This window comes from Grammomys surdaster, unplaced genomic scaffold (assembly GCF_004785775.1).
Source record: "Grammomys surdaster isolate TR1022 unplaced genomic scaffold, NIH_TR_1.0 67, whole genome shotgun sequence".
NCBI classification, from domain to species: Eukaryota; Metazoa; Chordata; class Mammalia; order Rodentia; family Muridae; genus Grammomys; species Grammomys surdaster.
Genome location: NW_021604569.1, coordinates 1,735,645 through 1,758,403, shown reverse-complemented (window position 1 = coordinate 1,758,403; position 22,759 = coordinate 1,735,645). Strand labels below are relative to the sequence as shown.

General features: G+C 37.3%; 1 protein-coding gene and 1 pseudogene across 3 annotated transcripts in view; one reads left to right on the top strand and one right to left on the bottom strand.

Moving 5' to 3' along the window:
• LOC114630473 overlaps positions 1-10,004 on the bottom strand; it is a 133,133-nt pseudogene extending 123,129 nt beyond the window's left edge.
• Pnpt1 (polyribonucleotide nucleotidyltransferase 1) overlaps positions 9,995-22,759 on the top strand; it is a 35,358-nt gene continuing 22,593 nt past the window's right edge. For 2 of the 3 annotated variants that reach the window (XR_003712610.1, XM_028777193.1), the window contains exons 1-13: positions 10,003-10,172; positions 12,607-12,667; positions 13,393-13,467; positions 14,100-14,205; positions 15,069-15,118; positions 16,205-16,268; positions 16,364-16,411; positions 17,237-17,350; positions 17,485-17,671; positions 18,300-18,351; positions 18,988-19,045; positions 20,251-20,347; positions 20,695-20,797. Coding sequence is in view for 2 of the 3 variants with exons in the window: in XM_028777193.1 (XP_028633026.1) it covers positions 10,003-10,172; positions 12,607-12,667; positions 13,393-13,467; positions 14,100-14,205; positions 15,069-15,118; positions 16,205-16,268; positions 16,364-16,411; positions 17,237-17,350; positions 17,485-17,671; positions 18,300-18,351; positions 18,988-19,045; positions 20,251-20,347; positions 20,695-20,797 (1,185 nt within the window). In the remaining variant the exon portion in view is untranslated. Of the gene's footprint in view, positions 10,173-12,606; positions 12,668-13,392; positions 13,468-14,099; positions 14,206-15,068; positions 15,119-16,204; positions 16,269-16,363; positions 16,412-17,236; positions 17,351-17,484; positions 17,672-18,299; positions 18,352-18,987; positions 19,046-20,250; positions 20,348-20,694; positions 20,798-22,759 lie in introns of all 3 variants that reach the window. The other variant, XM_028777203.1, reaches the window with a different exon arrangement.

Below are 22,759 nucleotides of genomic sequence, written 5' to 3'. Positions count from 1 at the left end.
ATCTGATGGCTTTCTGAGCTCAGCACATAATGGAGGACTCATTTTCTCAGTGGGGCTTCACTGTCCCTGTCTTTCTTTCTGGAGAGTGTTCCCGAACAGAGAGGTAGGTGGCCTTAACTTGCCTTGTCTGAAATGTGACTTTGCACAGAGCTCTCTGCAAGGATGCATAACTCAGCACACATGTCCCACCCTGGATTGCCACCTGCATGATACTATCACCAGTCAGTCCTTCTTGCTCACTTGAGGCCATGACTAGTTAGCCCTCTTCACCTGTCTGTACTGCTAAAAATAAGCCCTTATGTACCCTATCCTCAAAACAATAAAGTAGATTCATCTCACTACATAGGTCTCTGAAGGTCATTCTGCCCTACTCATGGCCCTCTGAATCCTGACCTCTGCCTCTGCTCCCTTTCTCCCCTCAGGCTGGTGGCCAACAGCCTCTGGGGAGAAAGGGAGACACACTGAACTAGTATGGAAGAGGCCTTAAATTGTGTGAAAGCCCTGGCTTCTGATTGATCTACGTTTGATCTGGAAGGATCATTCTAATCTTTGAGCAACATTGATAAGGCTGGACAATCTGAACAGTTCCATGAACCCATTAGCTTTTTCTCCATCCCATGTGAAGATATTGTCAAGATCTTATACTCCTGGCCTGCAAAAAAATAAAAAATGGCTTACAATCTATCAGAGTTATCTAAGCCAGATACTTAAACAATAGAATTTCAGGGTCCACAGACACAGAGAAGTTTACTAGCACTCAGGTGCCTCTCCATAGAACTGTAATAGCAAGAACCAGTAGAGTAATTGGAGAAGAGAGGCAAGCAAATAGGACCACCTAGCAAGAGCTACAGGGGACAGAGAAATGTAGCCATTGCACACCATGAAGATTAAAGTTCTTCTATAGACAATCAGTGGCTACTGAAGAGAGGGATTCACTCTCCTACAGAGATAAGACTCCTTATCTGATACCAAGTGGCCAGCCCTAAGCACATAAACATAACAACAACACTAAATGAACTAAACAGGTTGCATATGTATGTATGTATGTATGTATGTATGTATGTATGTATATATGCTGTATACACACAAATATACATATATATACATATATATACATATATACATATACACATATATACATATATATATATACATACATATATTTATGTTTAGCAATAATAAAGAAGAGGTCGATAATTTAAGAGGGAGTGAGGGGACAGAGGAGTTGGAGGGGGTAGAAATGATGTGGGCCTCGTGTGTTGGGGTTGGTTTGGTACTACTACATATTCAAATGCTAAGTACTAGCCCCCAAGATCTGGTTGCCTCCAAAGAGCAGATCTTCAAATGCACTAAGTAATGCTATGCAAACCTTACTCCCCAATTTAAAGCTATTGGTTAAAATAAAGTGGTTAAGAGATTCAGGCAGAGACACATTAGCCTAACAGGAGACTAAATCCCTCTAAGAGAGAGCAAGAGCTGACTGGAGCCTGCCAAGCGAGCCTACAAGGCTGCCCACTCTCACCCTACTCATTCAATATAGTATAAAAGTCCTAGCCAGAGCAATTAGACAACAAAAAGAAGTCAAAGGGATACAAATAGGAAAGGAAGAAGTCAAAATATCACTATTTGCAGATGATATGATAGTATACTTAAGTGACCCCCAAACTTCCACCAGAGAACTCCTAAACCTGATAAACAACTTCAGCAAAGTGGCTGGTTATAAAATCAACTCAAACAAATCAGTAGCCTTCCTCTACATGAAAGATAAACAGACTGAAAAAGAAATTAGGGAAATGATACCCTTCAAAATAGTCACAAATAATATAAAATATTTTGGTGTGAATCTAACCAAGCAAGTGAAAGACCTGTATGAAAAGAACTTCAAGTCTCTGAAGAAAGAAATTGAAGATCTCAGAAGATGGAAAGATCTCCCATGCTCATGGATTTGTAGGATTAATATAATAAAAATGGCCATCTTGCCAAAAGCAATCTACAGATTCAATGCAATCCCCATTAAAATCCCAACTCAATTCTTCACAGAGTTAGAAAAGGAACTTCTCAAATTCATTTGGAATAACAAAAAACCCAGGATAGCAAAAGCTATTCTCAACAGTAAAAGAACTTCTGGAGGAATCACCATCCCTGACCTCAAGCTGTACTACAGAGCAAAAGTGATAAAAATTGCATGGTATTGGTACAGAGACAGGCAGGAAGATCAGTGGAATAGAATTGAAGACCCAGAAATGAACCCACACACCTATGGTCACTTGATCTTTGACAAAGGAGCTAAAACTGTCCAGTGGGGAAAAGACAGCATTTTCAACAAATGGTGCTGGTACAACTGGAGGACAACATGTAGAAGAATGCAAATTGATCCATCCTTATATCCTTGTACAAAGCTCAAGTCTAAGTGGATAAAGGACTTTCACATAAAACCAGACACACCGAAACTAACAGAAGAGAGGGTGGGGAAGAACTGCGAATGCTTGGGCACAGGGGGAAAGTTCCTGAACACAATACCAGTGGCATATGCTCTAAGATCAAAAATTGACAAATGGGACTTCATAAAATTGCAAAGTTTCTGTAAGGCAAAGGACACTGTCAATAGGACAAAACGACAACCAATAAATTGGGAAAAGATCTTTACCAATCCTACATCTGATAGAGGGCTAATATCCAATATGTACAAAGAACTCAAGAAATTAGACTCCAGACAACCAAATAACCCTATTAAAAAATGGGGTATAGAGCTTAACAAAGAATTTTCAACTGAGGAAACTCGAATGGCCAAGAAGCACCCAAAGAAATGTTCAGTATCCTTAGTCATCAGTCAAATCAAAACAACCCTTAGATTCCATCTCACACCAGTCAGAATGGCTAAGATTAAAAACTCAGGTGATAGTAGATGCTGGGGAGGGTGTGGAGAAAGAGGAACACTCCTCCATTGTTGGTGGGACTGCAAGATGGTGCAACCACTTTGGAAATCAATCTGGCGGTTCCTCAGGAGATAGCATTACCTGAGGATCCAGCTATACCACTCCTGGGCAACTTCTCAAAGCTGTGCAAATGAAAGGCAGCATGCAAAAGTATGACCCAGAACAGGAGCAGTTAGATGCCCGAGATAAAGACCTAAAGCCCCTGAGAAGCTGGCAGGTCGAGAGGCCTGGCCAGGACCAACAGAAGGCAAAGCCAATGGAGCAGCCTTCTGAACTGAGCTGAGGGAGCAGTGTGAGCCGCCACACACACACACACACACACACACACACACACACACACGTTGGTCTGGGGGCCCTACAATCAAGCAGAAGGGGAAAAAAAGAAGAGAAAGAAAACATTTCCAGAGCTACAATGTAACTTAAAAGCCCCAAACTTCTAAACTAGGGATAAAATGTCATAGAAAGAAATAGTTACTTTAAAAATAAAAGGGTAAAGCCTCTAAATGAGAGAAAAAATAAAATAAAAATGTTTCAAAGATATATAAATGCTATAAATAAATAAATAAATAATAAAAACTGAACATAGTAAAAAACGTACAGGATCTAAGTAAAATAAGTAAAATAGAGAGACTTAAAGAGATTAAAATATATTTTCTTATTTAAAAAATGTAGAACACTGTAAAAGAGGTCATTTTGACCCAATTTGTTTTGATTGTCAATATACAAATAATAATATGTTCAACAATAACTGTAATTCTATAATCCTTCAAAAGAAAGATCAAAGTAAAACAGATTTAGAAAAAAATGAGACTAAAATATTAGATGCTAGATTAGAGACTATCTTAGTCAGGGTTTCCATCCCTGCACAAACATCGTGACCAAGAAGCAAGTTGGGGAGGAAAGGGTTGTTTTAGCTAACATTTCCACATTGCTGTTCATCATCAAAGGAAGTCAGGACTGGAACACAAACAGGTCAGGAAGCAGGAGCTGATGCAAAGGCCATTCAGGGATGTTTCTTACTGGCTTGCTTCCCCTGGCTTGCTCAGCTTGCTTTTTTATAGAACCCAAGACTACCAACCCAGGGATGGTACCACCCACATGGGCCCCTCTTCACTTGATCACTAATTGAGAAAATGCCTTACAGCTGGATCTCATGGAGGCTTTTCCCCAAGGGAGGCTCCTTTCTCTGTGATAACTCCAGTTTGTGTCAAGTTAACACAAAACCAGCCAGTACAGAGACCATAGAACAAAAATTGGAAAATTCTTTGAATCAAAATAGAGAACCTTCAGAAGAATCCAATCTGGAACTTACAATAACATCAAAAGAAGCAGCTCCAAATAAGAAGAATCTACAAAGTCTTAAAGAATTAGAATGGCAACCCATAAAGATGTAATATATTGAATTAAGAATTCAGATTTTATTTATGGATTTGTTTCATTTTCTAGAGTTTGGAGAATTTATATATGTATATATATTGATGCATCATGCTATGATGTATATTCAGAGTTCCAATGGGCTTCTGCCTTAAGTTCTGAAAAGGATGATTCTGAGATTGCACATTCATTAGAAATGATGGCTATCTTAGCGATGCCTTTACAAATTGAAACTGATGATGCTCAGATATACGTATCCACTAAAATATAGCAAACTTTTACAGATTGTGGCATAAAACCTGTTACAGAAATAACTCACAATCCTACATGTCATTATGGAGAATTCTAGCAAAAATTTTAGGGGAATGCTCATAAACAAAAGGAGGACAAAAATCTCCCAAGAATAAATTAAATGATGGTTTGTTCACTTTGAAATTTTTAAAAGTCAATGAAACAAGTGACACAACTGTTAAGAAACACTGGATTTTAGAAAGGACTGATTTCTAAACAATATAAATAAAATAAACATATAGAGATCCTAATTCCAGAATGCAAAAAAGAGATATGTTGTGTTGGGGAGGAGATTTTTGTATTTGTTCCAACAGGAAAAAAAAATCTATGCTTTCCATCCAAATTACTGAAAATAAGATTTGACTTGGGAAGACCTGCTGATGATCTTGGCTACAGACAGAGAGAGGGAGATTTATTGGCCCAATCAACAGGACAGGTAATATATGTACTGATCTATCTACATGGGAACAAGATTGAAACTAACTAAGACATGTATAGATAGATAGATATTTAGATATTTAGATAGATAGATAGATAGATAGATAGATAGATAGATAGATAGATAGTCAATAAATCTTGTTGGCTACAATGTCCTCAGGAATGGCATAGATAAAATTTATATTACAATTTGATTACAATCCAAGCTAACTTATAAAAATGATAGATTTCCTTCACTTGCTCAAAGAACAACAACAAAAAACTTCGTTAACTGATCTATGCACCTTGCCATTGGATACATATGTTACTACAGAACTGTATACTACTTGTGAGAGCTTATATGTTCATGGAGAAAACAACCAGAAAAACAGTACTGATAAGATTTACCCTTTGAAGATGCTGAAACACGGAAACATATTGCTCCAACATCCTGCCTGAGCCTACCTCAAACTGCCTTAGTGTTGTTTTAATAAAAGTCTTGCTTCCATGACAGCTTCAAAGAAAGCTGTCAACCCCAGATAACCTCAATTCATCCAACCCCATAGACTTATCCAGTCAGAACTTCTCTATAGGCTTAGATTTTTCAAAACCTACTTTAATTAGGGTTCTTAAATGCTCTAACCTGCTTTCTAGTTCATCAACCAGAGATACTGAAAGAAGATGGATAATAGGGCAAGGAGGATATGGACCTGTTTAGAAATAGTTCTTTGGGGCGATTTCAATCTTCATTGTCAGGATATCAGCAGTGCAGTCCCAAACATCAAACACTAATCAGTAGCAACAGTCCAGTCTAATTGGCAAACATCAAAGAACAAATCAGTAGCAGCAGGTCAATCCAGAAGAAACCACGAGGCTCCACCAAATCAGCAGGAGTCCACAGAAGCAGCAAGAATCAGACAGAATACTATGAGAGGTTTTTTGGTGCTTTTCTCTCTACAAAGTCACAACAAGCAAAGAACAGCAAAGCACAACAAAGCATTGCAAAGCAAGCCAATGCAAGAGTGTCATCAGTGAAGACCATTGAAGTGTTTGAAGGTGAACCAATGCAAGAGTGTCCTCTCACTGTCCGTAGGGTTATATTTATATTCTTTCTAAATATCATGCACCCTCTCAAGTCTTTGCTCTAACAAAACGTCACAAGATAGCTTCCAGAAAAAAAATACCATATTTTATGAGGGATATCTCTATTTTTCTTTTCTCTATCCTTTGTTTCATAGGTAAAAAGAAGGGTTAAAAAGAAAAATATATAATATAGGAATATTATAGCAATTCTACAAAAAAAGGGGTAGATTGTTGACTCTATTCTTAAACCAAAAACATTTTATAGCCAATAATGTTACATTGGTATAGGGTTTTGTACATTGATACATATTAAGGTTACATTTTGTTACATTGGTATAGATCTTTGTATATCGATACAAAAATTAAGGTTATTTTTGTTACAACATACTATGTATACATGTTTTCAACTCTTACTTGTGGTATTGTATCTAGATGGTTCGCAAGTTCTAGTCTTTTTAAAAGCTGCTATTACAAGTTGTTCAGGATGATGAAGTAATACAAAGTAATAGTCAATCAAACTTATGGTCATATTAGATAATAGACTGGTTCATCACAAAATTGTTTCCAAGGTTGAATAGATAGCAAATATCTAGAAACAAAGTTTGCCTATTAACATATACTATAGATAGATGGTCCTCAAACACCTCAGAGACTTATAGAATATGACATTTAAAGTTGTTTGATCAATTTAAGCCTTTTTTTGGACATAGAGGCAGATCTGTTCTTGCTTGGGTAGTATCCCCATTTCTACTTCAAAGAAAATGATGAGTATCAGAAAACCTCCTTGTGGAGTTTGCTTCAAATGCCACTGGGCAAAATCTGTCCTTGCTTCAACAGTAGACAGAATGCTGTCTGAAATGGATAAACATAGACATAGGGAAATTGATTGCCAAGCTTTGCAAGGACAAGATAGGCTAGCCCTTTAGAATTGTTGCTCCACAGAAAACTATGTCAGATATTCTGGGCCAGAAGGCTGAATCGCCAATGTTTTAGAAAAATTCTGAGGGACTGTTCAGGCAGCAAACTTTCTCTGTCATCTCTACAGTTTTGGAAGTTGTTTCCCTGCACCTATTGCATACACAGGTAATATTTATTCCTTCTCAGGTCTCTGATGGAGTTGAAGACTACATAGTTATAGTCTCACAGTTAAGCTTAAGTTGTTTAGCATTTAAAAAGATGTTTTTAGATCTTGGAAATTATTTTAGGTTAGTAATGCAAGTTATAATAGAAAATGACTTAGCTACAAAACTCTGAATTCATTGTGATAAAATAGATAATAGAACACTTTAACCAAAGTTGCCAAATACAGGCAGACTAGACTTTGTTAATGTAAATCTTACCTAATAGTTTTCACAATTATTTCACAATTGTTCTTACTGTGTGTCATTTATTATTGTAAGAGAAAGAACCTTTTATTTAGAAAAAAAGGGGGGAAATGTTGAGGGTGGATCTGGTGCTGCCATGTATTCAAGTGCTATATACAGTCCCCCTGTCACCCTCTTTCCTTCTCTCCTGCTCCTCTCACTCTGTCTTCTCCTTCCCTCTCTTCTCCTTCCCCTCTCCATTCTCTCTCTCTCTCTCTCTCTCTCTCTCTCTCTCTCTCTCTCTCTCTCTCTCTCTCTCATCTTTCCTCTCCTCCCTTCTCACTCTCCCTCTTCATTACTCTTTCCTTCTCCCCTCCTCCTCTGTTAGTGTGCAAACCAACAAATACTGCAGCTATTCAATAAACACTGTAGCCTTTCTGTGTGAGAGGGAGGACTTTAGTTCTGTAAGAATGATTGCATTCAGATCTGCAACAACCCTAAGAGGTAAGCTTCATCACCCCTACTTTACAGAAGGAAATATAGGAAGCAGCTTACCTAAACCACAGGGTTTAAAAGCTGAACATGGTAAAATTCTAACCCAGGAAATTTGGTGTCATAACCAGCATTTGTTGTACTTAAACTACACAATAGCTACCCCCACATTCACAATCAATGTTTCTGCAAATAAATGAATAAACGAGAATGTCAAGCATAGGTTATCCTTATACGTCTGGCTGGGAAAGGAGAGGGGTCTTAATAAGTGCTGATGTCTCCAAACTGATACACGAGAGGGTACACGTGCTAAGCATACAATCGTGCATGCAAAGATACGGAGGCATGAAAAAAATCGGCACATTGCCATGGAGTATGTTCAGTTTATTCAGAGTATAGAAAGGAGCAGAGATAAGTATATTGGTAAATTAAAGTTCATAGAAACTAAGTAGAAAACAAAATGTTTATAAACCATGAGAAACGGTTTTATTATAAACTGTTTTTAACAAAACAGTTATAACAATTGTTTAAAAATTGGGAAGCTACTGAAATTTAATCAGAATGAAGACACATTGTATTTGTGATGAAGAAAGCACAGCCTGGCTGTCATGTAAAGCAATGGTTCTTTCTTTTTTAATATTTTATTTAAGTGTCCACACAGTCACTGTGGAGATCAGACTTCAAGCAGTTGGAGTTGGTCTTCCTCTTCTATCATATGGGTTCTAAGGATCAAGATCAGATCATCAGACTTGGTGACAAAGGATGTGCCATCTTGCAGGCCCCAAAGTAGTGTTTCTTAAAGTCAAGCAGGCTACATTCTTACTGAAGAAAACACTTGTATGTGTGAGTTTATGATGACACTTGTATTTACAAAGTTAGTTACGTGTCTGCAAATGTGTAACAAGTGTAGACTCATTATTCTAGCGGTGTTTGGACAGGTACCTATCTCAAAAATAGGAAAAAATAAAAGTTAAAATAAATGAATATAATTTTAAACCAAATTATACTTCATTTGCAATAGTTTTATTTTGATGCAGTTTAATTTCTGTCTCTATGCTAACCTAAAATTGACTTACATACGCATACTATGGGGGAAAAACGCTCAGACATCATTGCTTTTATTTGCTTTTGAGTTTATGACTCAAAATTAACACTATCCTAATTTTTTTAGATTGACATTACGAAGCCTAGACTCCTTCCCATTTTAATATACCTCTCCAACATTTACAAGTGAATGAATGGTAAATTATTCAAGGGGTTCTCAAAAAAAGAATTTTTTCTTGTTTTTTTTTTTTGTTTTATTTTGCTTTGCTTTGCTTATGTTTGTGTCTAAGTATATGCAAGTTTGCATGTGTGTGGATACACATGTGTGTTCAGGTGAATGGACGTGTGTGTGTGTGTGTGTGTGTGTGTGTGTGTGTGTGTGTACACAGTAGAAACATGTGGAAGCCAGAGGTTGAAGTAAGGTGTCTTGCTTGCGCGTTCCACTTATTTTTTGAGGTAGGGTCTCTTGCTGAACCTGGGAGCCCTCAGGAAAGTCTAACAAGCCAGGATGGATTCATTCTCATTCATTCTCAGCCTCTGAATACAAGTGGCTGCCACTGGATGCGAGGGAGAACTCTTCTCATGCCCTTCCATAGACACAAAACCTAGATCTTTAGGTAAGAACCAAATAATCATGGGTTATTCATTATTTATTTACTGTTGCATGTATTTATTAAACACGTTGTTCTAAGACTTTCTTTTAAACCGTGATATCTCTCTCTCTCTCTCTCTCTCTCTCTCTCTCACACACACACACACACACACACACACACACACACACACACACACACAGCGCGGGGAGTATTACTTAAAGGGCTTTCTTTAAATCTATACAATATTTTTAAGGGAGTATTTCTTTTTCACTGATAAGGGCAAGGGGGGAAAAAAGCTGACTGAAAACGCATTCTGGTGATTTGACCCTCTCGCATCTACGTAGGAAGCCCGCAAGAATTGCTTTCCCGGCAGTTTCCAGGTTCCACAGAAACGAAACCGCGTCCGGCTCCGCCCACAGGCGGGCTGGCCAATGAGGCGCTGCCCGGGTGGTCCACGCGCTGGGTGTCATGGCGGCCTGCAGGCAGTGCTGCTTGTACCTGTGGCTCCGACCGCTGGGCAGCGGCCCCCTCGGCCCCCTCGGCCGGCCCGGGCGGAATCCAGCACTCAGCTATTTGCAGGTGCGAGCGCTGCGGAGTGGCACCGATTCCAGAGCGGTGACTGTGGACCTGGGACACAGGTGAGGAACGGTGTGAGTTCGCGGAGTTCTCACGCGGTGTCTTGTCCAGCCAGCCCTGGTAGCCAAATCCCTCAGGGTAGGAAAGAGACTAAATCCCTTTTAACCTCTCTATTCCAAACCTAAGGTCGAGATTTCCTTCTCTGGATTTAAACTCTGTCTCCCTGGGTCCTCCCCTTTCTCAAGCTGGCCGCTGCCCTTTGCCTCTTTCTCTTCCTCCTAACCCTGCAGTGAACTTCCAGAGTCCTGTTCTGCCTGTGCCCCTGACGTCCTTTCTCTGTATTTTCCGAGACTTCGAGCTCTGAAGTAGAAGACGTACCACTACCATCTCTAGGTAGTGTGTTGTCAGTCTGTGCCCCAGCTCCACTGATATAGCCAGAACCGAGGCCAGTGTGAACTGGAACTGACCCTGTCATTTTGTTGAATGCCAGTTATAAGATGCACATAGTCCTGTTAAACCTTTAGTGAAGGTGCAGTTATCATCCAACAAAAAGGTCAAAAAGGTTAATTTCTCAGTTAACAAGACACACAGTGGGTGGGGAGAGGGAAAGAGAATGAATATTTTAAAATAACAGTTTTTTTAAAAAGCTTTTCCCTGAAGCTCTACTTTGTGTGACAGACCGCTGCCCCTTTTCCTCCCTTGGCATCCATCTCCCCTTCCCATCACTGCGATCTGCTTGCTCATTGTATCAGTCTTCTTAATGTTCATAGAGTAGGTAGGTATTCACTCACATGGTTTGGCGTATGGAAACTTAAGAACTCTTCCACTTATTCCCAAGTGCCCACTTCTAAACCCCAGAGGCTACCTATGCAGTATGGGTCTTCTATGTATTTGGAGGTATTTTATACAATATAATATTGAAAAATAAATTGTTATGAGGCAAAATGAACAACAACAAAGACACCATAAATTTAATAGCTTTCTTTGGAACAATCAAAATTACATATACCTCCTTCCCCCTCCCCCAAATCTTTCTGCATTATTAGAATTCATTGAATAACAATAGATTCATACACTGTATCAGTTCTGTTATCGAAGTTTTCAAGGTAGTTCCAATTTCCTTTGATATAAGCTGGCTGTTGACAAACATGGTTTCTTTTATTCTACCATTAATTACTAACTAATACCAACTCTCCAATTACACATTTTACCTTGTACAGTAATAATACCTATGTATTTCTATAAATGTCTGTGCATAGTTCTATAAATGCCTATGTCTGTAAATGTCACTGTAAACAGTGACTACAGAATTAAGATGTCAAGGACTTGAAAAGACTTACTAGAGGCAAGGAGCTAAGACACACTGAGGGACTACTGCTGGTAGTCCCGTTTGGAGAGCTGCTGGAGGCCCATAGGGCCAAGCCACAGTGTGGAGCTCAGCTGAAGAGTTGAAGGTTAGAACTGGGTCCAGATGGATGGACATGTGAAGACCTACAACAATTTGAGGGGCCCATGCCAAGCAATAAGGACCAAATTCAGCTAAAGCGTTAGGGATAGTCTGCCTATCAGTCCTTTGAAAAACAGCAGGTGATCCAACAGTGGATTGAGGGGTTCATCACTATTGGTGTTGCTAGATGTCCTTCTATGGGGTCCAGGTGAGGGTGTCCATTCATTGGTTGGCTGTGTTTGATAAGTTCTTCTACCCTTTTAATACATCTATGTGTTCACATATATGTTCCCAATATATTTGATGGGTTTATAGATCATACCTTTTTACTTTTAGAACTTAGGTATTTATACCGAAATCCATGCTTTGTGAGTGGTTCTAGACAGGAGCTGGTGTATACTTGCATGACATACATCTTGCCTCTGTATTTGGCCTTTTAATGTCATATCTAAAAAGACATTTTCTAGTCTGAATTTATGGAGATTTACCCCTACTGTTTTTTTCCTCCAAGAGTTTTAATTTCTTTTTCCTTTGCTCTAAAAGGAATAGTATCTATTTTGAGTTTTTATTTTTGTATGGAATAGGTATCTCGATACCTTTGATTGAAAAAGACTGTTTTTTTTTCCACCATTAAATTGTCTTGACACCACTGTTTGACATGAAAGTCTTTATTGTTATTATTAAGTTTTTAAGCATTCGAAATGTTATCAGAAGATAGTCTTTATTATTTTTAACTTAGTATACAAAATACTCATATACCAGAACATGAAAGTCTTTGTAGTCAATATTCAGTTAGGGATCCCGTTTTCTCTCCAACATATGTTCCTTGTCCAGATGCATCTTTTACCTTGGTTCCCATCGTCTTTAAGCTGCACTTGAATCTCTTGTGCTTTTGATGATCACAGCTTCTACTTACTTACACTTTTTTTTCCTCTGATGACTGGGAGCCTTTCATTCTTTTCTTTTTTTTTCCTAGATTCTCCAATTATTTTTACTTAGCAAAGACTTGTACTGGTGTCATTTTGTATTAAATTTTTCTTTTTAAACAGAAAATTAGAAATATCCTCTGGGAAACTGGCAAGATTTGCTGATGGCTGTGCTGTGGTACAGGTAGGAAACCAGTTTTTGCTTTAATCATGGTGACTGGGTGTCTTTGTAGCATCGTTGTGTCTTTGTAGTCATCATTGTGGTATTGGGAACTAGATCAGACACTATTAAGGGTATTTCTAGTGTCAGAACCATGCTAGACCATCCAAGTCAGTGTTGTGTATATTAAATGACCTTTAAGTTCTCTTCCAAAATGTGAGCGGTCTTGTAGTCTGTTAATGAAATCTGTTATGCTTTTCTAGAAAAAATGTTTTCATTATTCTTTTCATTGTAATTCTTGAAAATTTTTCTTTATAGTCTAAATTTCTTCTTAAAGAATAAAAAATATGATTCAGTTGATTGATGTGACTAAGCTGTTAGCTATTTCTTCATGTGAAAACATCACTGAATATTCTAATACTGACCTTGGTCAGATAGAAAGGATCATGATTGGACTAGTTGTGGTCCTATGAAATAAGAGATCTTTTGTTTAGCCAGGCTTGGTGCAATCATTTAAACCCAGTGTCCTGGACCTCTATTGGTAGAAGTAAGTAGATCTCTGAGTTTGAGTTCTACATAGTAAACTCTAGGCCAGCCAGGGCTACATGAGACATTATAGAGACAGAGAGACAGACAGAGAGGTATCTTCCATTGAATTTATTTGGAGTGGAGATTCATTCAATTACTGTTTACACATTAACATCTGATTTCAAGGAAATTTACTGGTATTTTTTTTTTATATGTTCAAGTCAGGTGATACTGCAGTAATGGTCACAGCAGTCAGCAAAACAAAACCTTCACCTTCCCAATTCATGCCACTGGTGGTAAGTATTTGCTTATTTATATGAGCCTCTAGAATAGTATATATGTAGAATTTGCACTACCCTGTTCAAGTATGTGAAGTTAAAATTAAACTATATGAGAAAGGCCCTTAGATGTTTGAGGCTGCCTGTTCATTAAGAGAATGAAGTGATTGCTAAGAGTGGCTTACTTCAGAACATCCAGCTTGATGAGGTCAGTGGGAGTGCAGGAGTACTTTGCTGTTAAGGAAGCAATTAATTCATTGTTTTTGTGGGGTTTCTTCCAGTTTGGGTCTACAACTATATGTTAAGAATTCATTAGGATTTTTGTGTCTTTCTAATATGATAAGCAGAAGGCAATTGTGTCTCACAGAGTTGATGCAAGGAAAGCAGGGGAAGGGGCACTATATTTGACTTGGTTAAGGTAAGCTACTGTAGAAAGTCGTGAGACTAGGCAGTCATCTGACTGTTAAGTGAAGGGCTTCTTTTGATTAGTTGATCAAAGCACTCTATATACTTTTCTTCCTGTGAGGGTTTTATTATCTACTTGTAGTTTAGACTATGTTGTTAGCAACCTCAGGAAAATTAATACTTAGATATACTTTGTTACTTAAAAAAGGAGTTGTGTTAACCTTAATTCCTTTTCACTACTTCAGGTGGACTACAGACAGAAGGCTGCTGCAGCAGGTAGAATCCCCACAAACTACCTTAGAAGAGAAATTGGCTCTTCTGACAAAGAGATTCTTACAAGTCGAATAATAGGTAAGCTCTTAGCAGAGGTGCCCCCCTTCTCCACTGTGCCAGTGCTCACCTCACTTCTCTCTGTTCTACAGTCTGCTCAGCTACCTTGCATTGTATGAGTATTACCAGGCATTATTTACTATCTGTTCCTTCACTCAGATGTATGCTTCGCGAGAGGGAAAAATTTGTTTTGTCCCTGCCAAATCCCGAAACCTAGTATAGCCTGGTGAAGAGGCAGTCAGTAAACACTGGCTAAATGAATCTACTGAATGTGTGAAGCCCATGCCCATGCCTGTTCTGTTGTTTATTCTTTGTGGTTTTTCATTTTTATGTTCAACTTAGTAACTCCTAAAAGCATTGTATTCATCAGCTATTGAAGTATATCTATCATCTTCCATGGTGGTTTATTTATTTTTATTTATTTTTTTATTTTTTGTGAAAGAAGAGGCACATGTGGAGAAGGAAGAGGAGGAGGAAGAGGGGTGGGGGGTAGGGGTGGTGAAGAAATGCAGAGCTACATAGTACTACCAGAGAATCTTCCAAATCTGTGACATCTGCAAATACTGTGAAATCATTTGTAGTTTATAGCTTTGTCTATCCAGTAATTGCTAGCTTATATAAATTTACATGTATTCTTTAGTCACAGTAAACCAAAGAAATATGTTCGTTTTGTCTACTATTGGTCCTCAGTCTCTTTTCCTTGACTTTGTTTTAGGTAATGGTCTATATTAGTGAAAGTATTGATGTTTATCAATGCTTTTTTTAACACCTGGCCTTTTAGTTCGTGTCTGTGACATATTCCACAGCTATCTTATTATTTCAATAGTTTTTGTTCTAAAGCGGCTCTGCCAGGGCCATTTAATATCTTGTTCTTGTTTTGACAGATCGTTCAATTAGACCTCTCTTCCCAGCTGGCTATTTTTATGATACTCAGGTAAATGCTGCTTTGTTTGTTACCAGATAGTATATATTTTAACTTATTTAAGTTGTATAATTCTTTCTAGAGGAAGCTTTATAAAGAATTTTGATTGTCTTATGCATTCTATTTTAAATCATTTTGAAAAGCAGTACTTTGAAAAGCCATGTGATTAGTGCATTTCAAGCTGACACCTGAATTATGAATACGAGTAAGTGACTGTTGGGAACTCTCTAGGAAGTTTAAGTGAAAATCTAAAAAGCCCTGTTTTAAGAAATAAATGAGTGTATATAGAGATGGTTGGTGTGCTAGTTGTAAGTAGCCAGATTAGGTGTCTGGGCTTTGTAGGTAAAGTTTGTAGCCCACTAAGACAATTAACATAACTAGTAGTTTTGATTTGGTAAACAAGATCTAAATCTCTATAGCTCAGGCTGGCTTTGAACTCTATGCCTACCCTAGGCTAGCTTCAAACACGTGGTAGTCTGTTTGCCTCTGCTTCCAAGTGCTGAGATTACAGCAGTGAGCCATCATGACCAGCTTGTCACAACTAATTTTTATAACATGTTTATTTCTAGGCTTTCTAAACTTCTGTGGTGATCATATGCTTTATTAGGCATACTTACGTAACCACTTTACTTAACTGGGTTAAGTAAGTATACCTTGAATTTAGCATAGGTACATCTTTGCAATGTGAACTGATAGTAATACAAAAACATAGCTGACATTTACAGGATTTTTGTAGCACACTGCATTTTAGTTCTCATGTAAGCCCCTTAGGAAGATGCTATAGTTTTTCTTTCTAAAGGTAAAGAAACAGAACTGGGGCTATAGCTTGATAGTAAAGCCCTAGGTTCAGCAATGCCTGGTAGCCACACATACCATATATCCTTTTAAAAAAAAAAAAGAGGAGGAGGAGGAAACTCAAGTTTTAAATGTCTTGTGTCAAGGATTTAGTTAAATGATAGCTAACTCTAAGGGATTTGGATATTGAGCATATAGGTATAATATTTTAAGCCAAGTTGCCAATTTAAATTATAATCTTGCAACATCAAGGGCCTTTGGTTGTTGTTGTCTAAATGTCAAATTTGTTTCCTTTATTGCCAGGTTCTCTGTAATCTGCTAGCAGTCGATGGCATCAATGAACCTGATGTCCTAGCAGTTAATGGTGGTAAGTTTAACACCAACTAAAATGATCACTGCTGAATTTGTTTAAACCAATGAAATATGGTAATTTCAGTTTTTTTATTTTTCTCCTTTTTAAAGCTTCTGTAGCCCTCTCCTTATCAGATATCCCTTGGAATGGACCTGTTGGTAAGTTATAGTTTGAAAGTATGAAAGTATTGTTCTTTCAGTAACAATGAACATGTTATTGGTACTGATTTATTACTTGTAAGCTTTCTTTTCAGGCATTTTCATCCTTGCTTTGGGTTTTGTTACCAGTAATCCTGTTCCAGTGCTATTTATTTTATAGCTCTAGATTTCTTGGCTCCAGTTGTATGTTTTCATTCTTTACAGTGGGGAATTACCAGAGTACTCTTTCAAGATAAAACAAACATGTTTGTAACTTATAAATCTTGTAAGTTGCAACCATATAGTCTGCAAATGATTGACGTTTGTAATTATGAAGTGTGATCAGTGCTAGCAGCTGGGTTAAGCACTGAGGTAAAAGGCCATCTGAGTACTAGCAATAGAAAGATTAAAGAGGCTTTTGCTTTTAGCATGGATAAGGGAAAGAGACTAGTATTTATTTACAAACAATACTATTATGATATAGACAAGGAGCTTAGAAAATGAAGATACAGAGGGGAGGTTGTCAGGTAGGGCTTCTCAGAGTAGCCATTGTGTAAGTGGAACATTAGTAGGAGGGGTACAAGCATTTGCTTTGGACAGAATAGTCTGGATATAGAGGAGAGCAGACATAATCAAACAGGTGTGCAAGTGATTGTCTTGAGTGAGTCAGAGCATCCCACTGAGCCCACAAAGTAGGGCAGGATAGGGTATTTGCTGGACCTTAACCATGGGAGAAGTAGAAACTTCATTCTTTTGTCAGAAAGACAGTGATTTGAAGAGAATATTAGAATACTACTGTGAATGCTGCAAGTTTTAAACAGCTGTCAACATTTTAATGTGTTTTAGGAGCAGTACGAATAGGAATGATTGATGGAGAATGTGTCGTTAACCCAACAAGGAAAGAAATGTCTTCTAGCACTTTAAATTTAGTAGTTGCAGGAGCACCTAAAAGCCAAATTGGTAAATAATTCTGGATTTTACTTGCAAGTTGTACTTTCTTCTTTTGTTATTTGTGTCTTTGTTTTTCGTTGAAAAAATACTATATTGGTGAAAGGTTCTCACACAATAACCTTCTTCTTACTTTCTCTAACTAGTTATGTTGGAAGCCTCTGCAGAAAACATTCTACAGCAGGATTTCTGCCATGCTATCAAAGTTGGGGTGAAGTATACACAGCAGATAATTCAGGGCATCCAGCAGTTGGTAAAAGAAATCGGTGTTGCCAAGAGGACACCTCAGAAGATATTTACTCCTTCTGCAGAAATTGTGAAATACACGAATACGTAAGAACACCTGTACAGATGGGCATAGTCACTGGGTTCCAGTTCCTCTAAGGCAATGCACTTGATACTGCTTCACATTCAGTGCTTTCCTGCTTTAAGTCATTACCATAAATGTCTATCTGATACGTAAAGGAAGGTGAAGGCAGACTACACCATAAACTCAGTCCAAGATAAAGGTTTAAATCTTAAATGAAGAGATGTTTGTTGTTTAAAAATCAGATCCTTTATCTCTCCATGTCCAGAGAAAAGAGAATAAAACATGGTGTTTGAATATCTAGGAAACTGTTGGATTTCTCATAAAGAAATGGGTTTGAAACAACCCTACACCCAGTGCTTAGATGGTGCCTAGCAATGCTTAGAACAGAGGCACTGAGTAAATATGAGTGAATCTAAGTTAAATTAAATGGGCAGGAAGGGGAACATAGAGCTGACTGATTTGCCGGAAAGGTGGAGAGAAATCTGTTCTGTGTAATATTAAGCACATTAGCAGTGACATGCAACAACATTTGATCTTTGTGATATGCTTATTATTTAATTTGTAGTTCACTGCTATTTAATAATATGTTTCAGTTAAAAAAACTTCATAGTTCTAATACTGTTTTGCTAACATTTATTTTATACTTAATAGAATTGCCATGGAGAAACTCTATGCAGTTTTTACAGATTATGAACATGATAAAGTAGGTATACCTTAGGTTTTGTTTTAAGATTAATTTTGTTGTAGCTCATACAATTTTGTTTGTGCTAGTAGTTCTAGAGGGGTGAGCAGGTTGGGGGTAGGAGAAATGGGGTTGGCAGGGATGGGGTAAAGAACTTAGAGGGGGACCGGGAAGGGGATAAATAAATAAAATAATTTAATAAAAATTAAAAAAAAAAGGTAAATATCACTGTGAAAAACAAACAAATCTCTCTGGCCATACCTGGGGATCTGGCTCAGTGGTAGATCAGTTGTCCAGCATTCATGAAGCCTTGAGGCAGTAAATAAATAAATCTCTAACAAAATGCTGAAAAAGCAATTCTCTTTTGAGAGCTCACACCCACATTGCCATATGCATCTTGCTTTCTTTCCAATACCTTCTTGTTAACCCTAATCTCTTTTACCTCAACTGGACTTTTCTTTATAAAGCTAAGTCAGAGCCTACTTGTTTGCTATTCTTTCATTAATACACACTTTAAGGAAATGTCCAAATACATATTTGAATTAATTGAATCAGGTTTTAATCTTTCAGGAATGTTATTGCTTTTTCTTGTTACAGTGTGTTATCATGTAACGTAGAAAACAGACATGTGAATGTCCAATGTCAATGCTGTTTTAGGTTTCCAGGGATGAAGCTGTTAACAAGATAAGATTAGATACAGAGGAACATCTAAAGGGTAAGTTCTATTTTCATTTTTAAAGATGTTAAGAGAAAGACATAGCTTTGTTTTTTTTAAAAAAAAAAACACATAGATTTGTTTTCAAACCTTGAAAAACTCAGTTATCTCATAGTTCCTCAGTTTTATTTTAAATTTGTTAGATTAGATCATGGGGTGACTGTTCCATTATCTTCTAGAAGTATAGTTAACACTTTGTTTGAGTAGGTATCTAGAAAATAATGAATGTAAAATGTTCCTTTTTCAGTTGCATCAGGATCTTAGGGTGCTAGTCCTGTAGCCTGTCATTTGAAAATCTAAAAATACTCTTTAAAATTCTTGAGTCAAAAATGAAAAAGCAGCCAGGCATTGTGGCACACACTTAATCCCAACACCCAGGAGGCAGAGGCAGGAGGATCTATAACTTCTGTGTCAGCCTGGTCTACATTCCAGGATAGCCACGGTTATGTAGAGAGACCCTGTCTCAAAACTCAAGCAAACATCCCAGTGGTTGAGGATATAGCTCAGTGGTAGAGTGTTTGCCCACCGTGCACGAAACCTATGTGCAATCTCCAGTACTAAAAAAATTTACAAGAAATTCTTGAGTCTATCATCTAAGATTATAATACCAATAATTCCTGGCTTATGGAGATTAAATTAGTAAGTCATATAATCTGTGCCTGGCACACAGTCATCATTCAGCATTATGCTATTGTTGTTAGTAACATTGTCTGGAATTACAAGGGATAGATTGTTAGAGTAACTCCACACAATTGCTAAGCAGAGTATCTTTGTATCATTCTTGTAACAACTTGAGTATGAGGAAAGCTTGACTTACAGTTCTTGTTTTTTCTAGCAACAGTAAAGTGCCCTCTTGTGGGAAAGTTTATCAGATTTTAAAATAAAAATTATTTTGCTGCATTTAATGCCATGACCTGTAATTGTCTCTAAAATAGCTTAGGTTTTTTTTCTATCCCTTTTACCAAGAACTTTTTGAACAAGCTTGGAATCCTGAGTTTGATATATTTTTTAAATACACAAACAAAAACAACAAGCCAAATTCTAACAACTGGCTTAAAAGCATATGATTTATATGCTTTGTCAGAGGACTAAATGTTTTTCTCCATTGGCTTAACCCCACAATACTTGATTTGATGCTGTGAACACTGGAGAACTTATCTTCCAAAAAGATAAATCCTTTGTTTTAATTTGCCTCTTTTCTATAGAAAAATTTCCAGAGGTTGACCAATTTGAAATAATTGAATCCTTCAACGTTGTTGCAAAAGAGGTTTTCAGAAGTATTATTTTGAATGAATACAAAAGGTAAATATATCTTCCTGTGGTGGAATTGAAGCATCTGCAGGATGCCTTGAAAGTAGCAGCTTGCTTCAAGGAAGGAACTAGTTTCAGTTGAAGAGTAAGGAATAATTTTATAAATAAGCACCTATTGGCAAGTATATGGATTGTGCGGCTGTGGCTATCTCTCGTGATGTATAAATTACACACCTCCAGACATGGATTCAGTGGGACATAGAGTGGAAACCATGTATTTATATTAGTGTTTAAGATTCTAACAAGTTACTGTAGGCAGCTGGTGTTTAAAATTAATGGTAAAGATAAAGAGATCTAATTTTTCAGAGTTCACATATGGCTTTACTGCTTTATTCCAGGTGTGATGGACGAGATCTGACTTCACTTAGGAATATAAGTTGTGAGGTAGATATGTTTAAAACACTTCATGGATCAGCATTATTTCAGAGAGGACAAACACAGGTAGTAAACGTTAGAAAGCTATTTGTTTAATCATAGCTGCTCTGTAGATGCTGTAAATTTTTGTTTTGTGTGTGTGTGTGTGTGTGTGTGTGTGTGTGTGTGTGTTCCTGTATTTGAAGTCGGTGAATCTCTTGTTGTTTACAGCTGCATTATTTTGCCAGGAAAGCTGGCCTATAAGTTTCTGGTGATTCTGTTGTATCTCCCCCCTATCTCTCCATAGGTACACCAGAAGTATGGATACATACCACTGTGCCCAACTTTTTTTTTTTTCTGACACTGGGTATCACTAATGTGTTGTGTCACTATGTAACTCAAGCTGGTCTGGAACTCATGAGCTGCCTGCCTTTGAGTTCTGAATGCCCAAAGTACCAGCATGCATCACTATACATAGCCTTACTGTATTTATTAATATAATTTAAATACTGTTAAGACATAATTTAATGCAGTAAAGTATATACTTTGACATGTATGGAATTTTTGTATGTAGCTTTTGTTGCTTTGTTTCTGGAGTCCCACTATGTGGTTCAGGCTGGCTTGGAGCTCTCTTATAGCTGGACTCACTTGTTTGATTTGATGTGTTTAAATTTATACACCTGGAAAACATTTGCCATAATTAAAAGAACATCATATTGGTACAGGAATATAGCTCAGTGCTAGGGACTTACCTAGCATGTTAGAAGCCCTGGGTTCAGTCCCCAGCACCACAAAAAGAAAGCTCACAAACATGATAATAAATCTCTAGTCAGCCCCAAAAGTATCCTCATGTCTTTGTAGCTCCTTCTTCCTGATTGCTTTCTCCAGGAAACAGCTTTTCTTTCTATAAGTTCATTTCATTTTCCAGGACTGTTGGGTATTTTAATTTTTGTTTTAATATTAAAAGCACCAAGTTAAGTTACTTATTCTCCTTTTTTAGGGTGTATTGTCATTGCTCATCCATTCATGATCCTTGTTTCCTACGTTTACTGCAAACCTGTCATACTCTTTTTCTTTATGTAAATACCTGTTCTGTGGTACTTAGATTGGTTCCATTATCCCTTTGTTCATTTACCTCTATGTATACCCACTGTTTCTATACAGATAGTGCTTTATGCCTCTTTTTCTTACATTAATCACTACTTTCTGTTACATTAGTCACTATTTAATTTTTCTAACCTAATAAGTACAAAGTTGTAGCTTCCTGCTTTAGCTTGTATTTCCCTGCTTCCTAGTGAGAATCTCCTTATGTAATAACCAGTTACTAGGATCACTGTATGAACCACAGCCAGGAAGGGCTGTACACCCTTATTTTCATGTATGTCATTTCACCTAGAGTTGTGTGACTTGAGGCACTAGTTCAAGACATTTTTTGTCTCTCTGTCCAGATTTCTTGATCAGCATTTGTGTTTAATTTTCTATTTTTAACATTGTTTACAGTACTATACCTGCTATTTTGCAATAATTTTTTAGAAATTTTAGATATTAATCCCTTTCAATAACAAACCCCACTTTGTACACATGACTTCATCTTTATCTGCATTTGAACTTTATTACATTTGCCTCTGAAATCTTGAGTTCTGATGTGGTTAGTCTATCTCCTTTTTTTTTTTAAATTGAGCAACAATCCTTATTACCAGAGACAGAAAGTTCTGATGTGGTTAGTCTGTCTCCTTTATTTTTTATTTTTATTTTTTTATTGGGCATCAGTCCTTATTACCAGAGTCAGAAAGGTAGGTACCTATTACTTTCCTTCTATTAGCTTTCTAGTATTAACTGTTAAGTTTGGGCAATTAATATATCTTGGAACATATTCCTTTATATGATATGTATTGAAACTAATTCACTAATCATTTTCCCACTAATTTTTTATAACAACTTAAATTTACAGTTTATAAATACATCTTTAAACTATACTCTCTTCATTGTTTTGTGGATTTTTTTCTGGGCCAGTATCATTTTCATTAAGCCTTCAGGGTTCACCTTAAT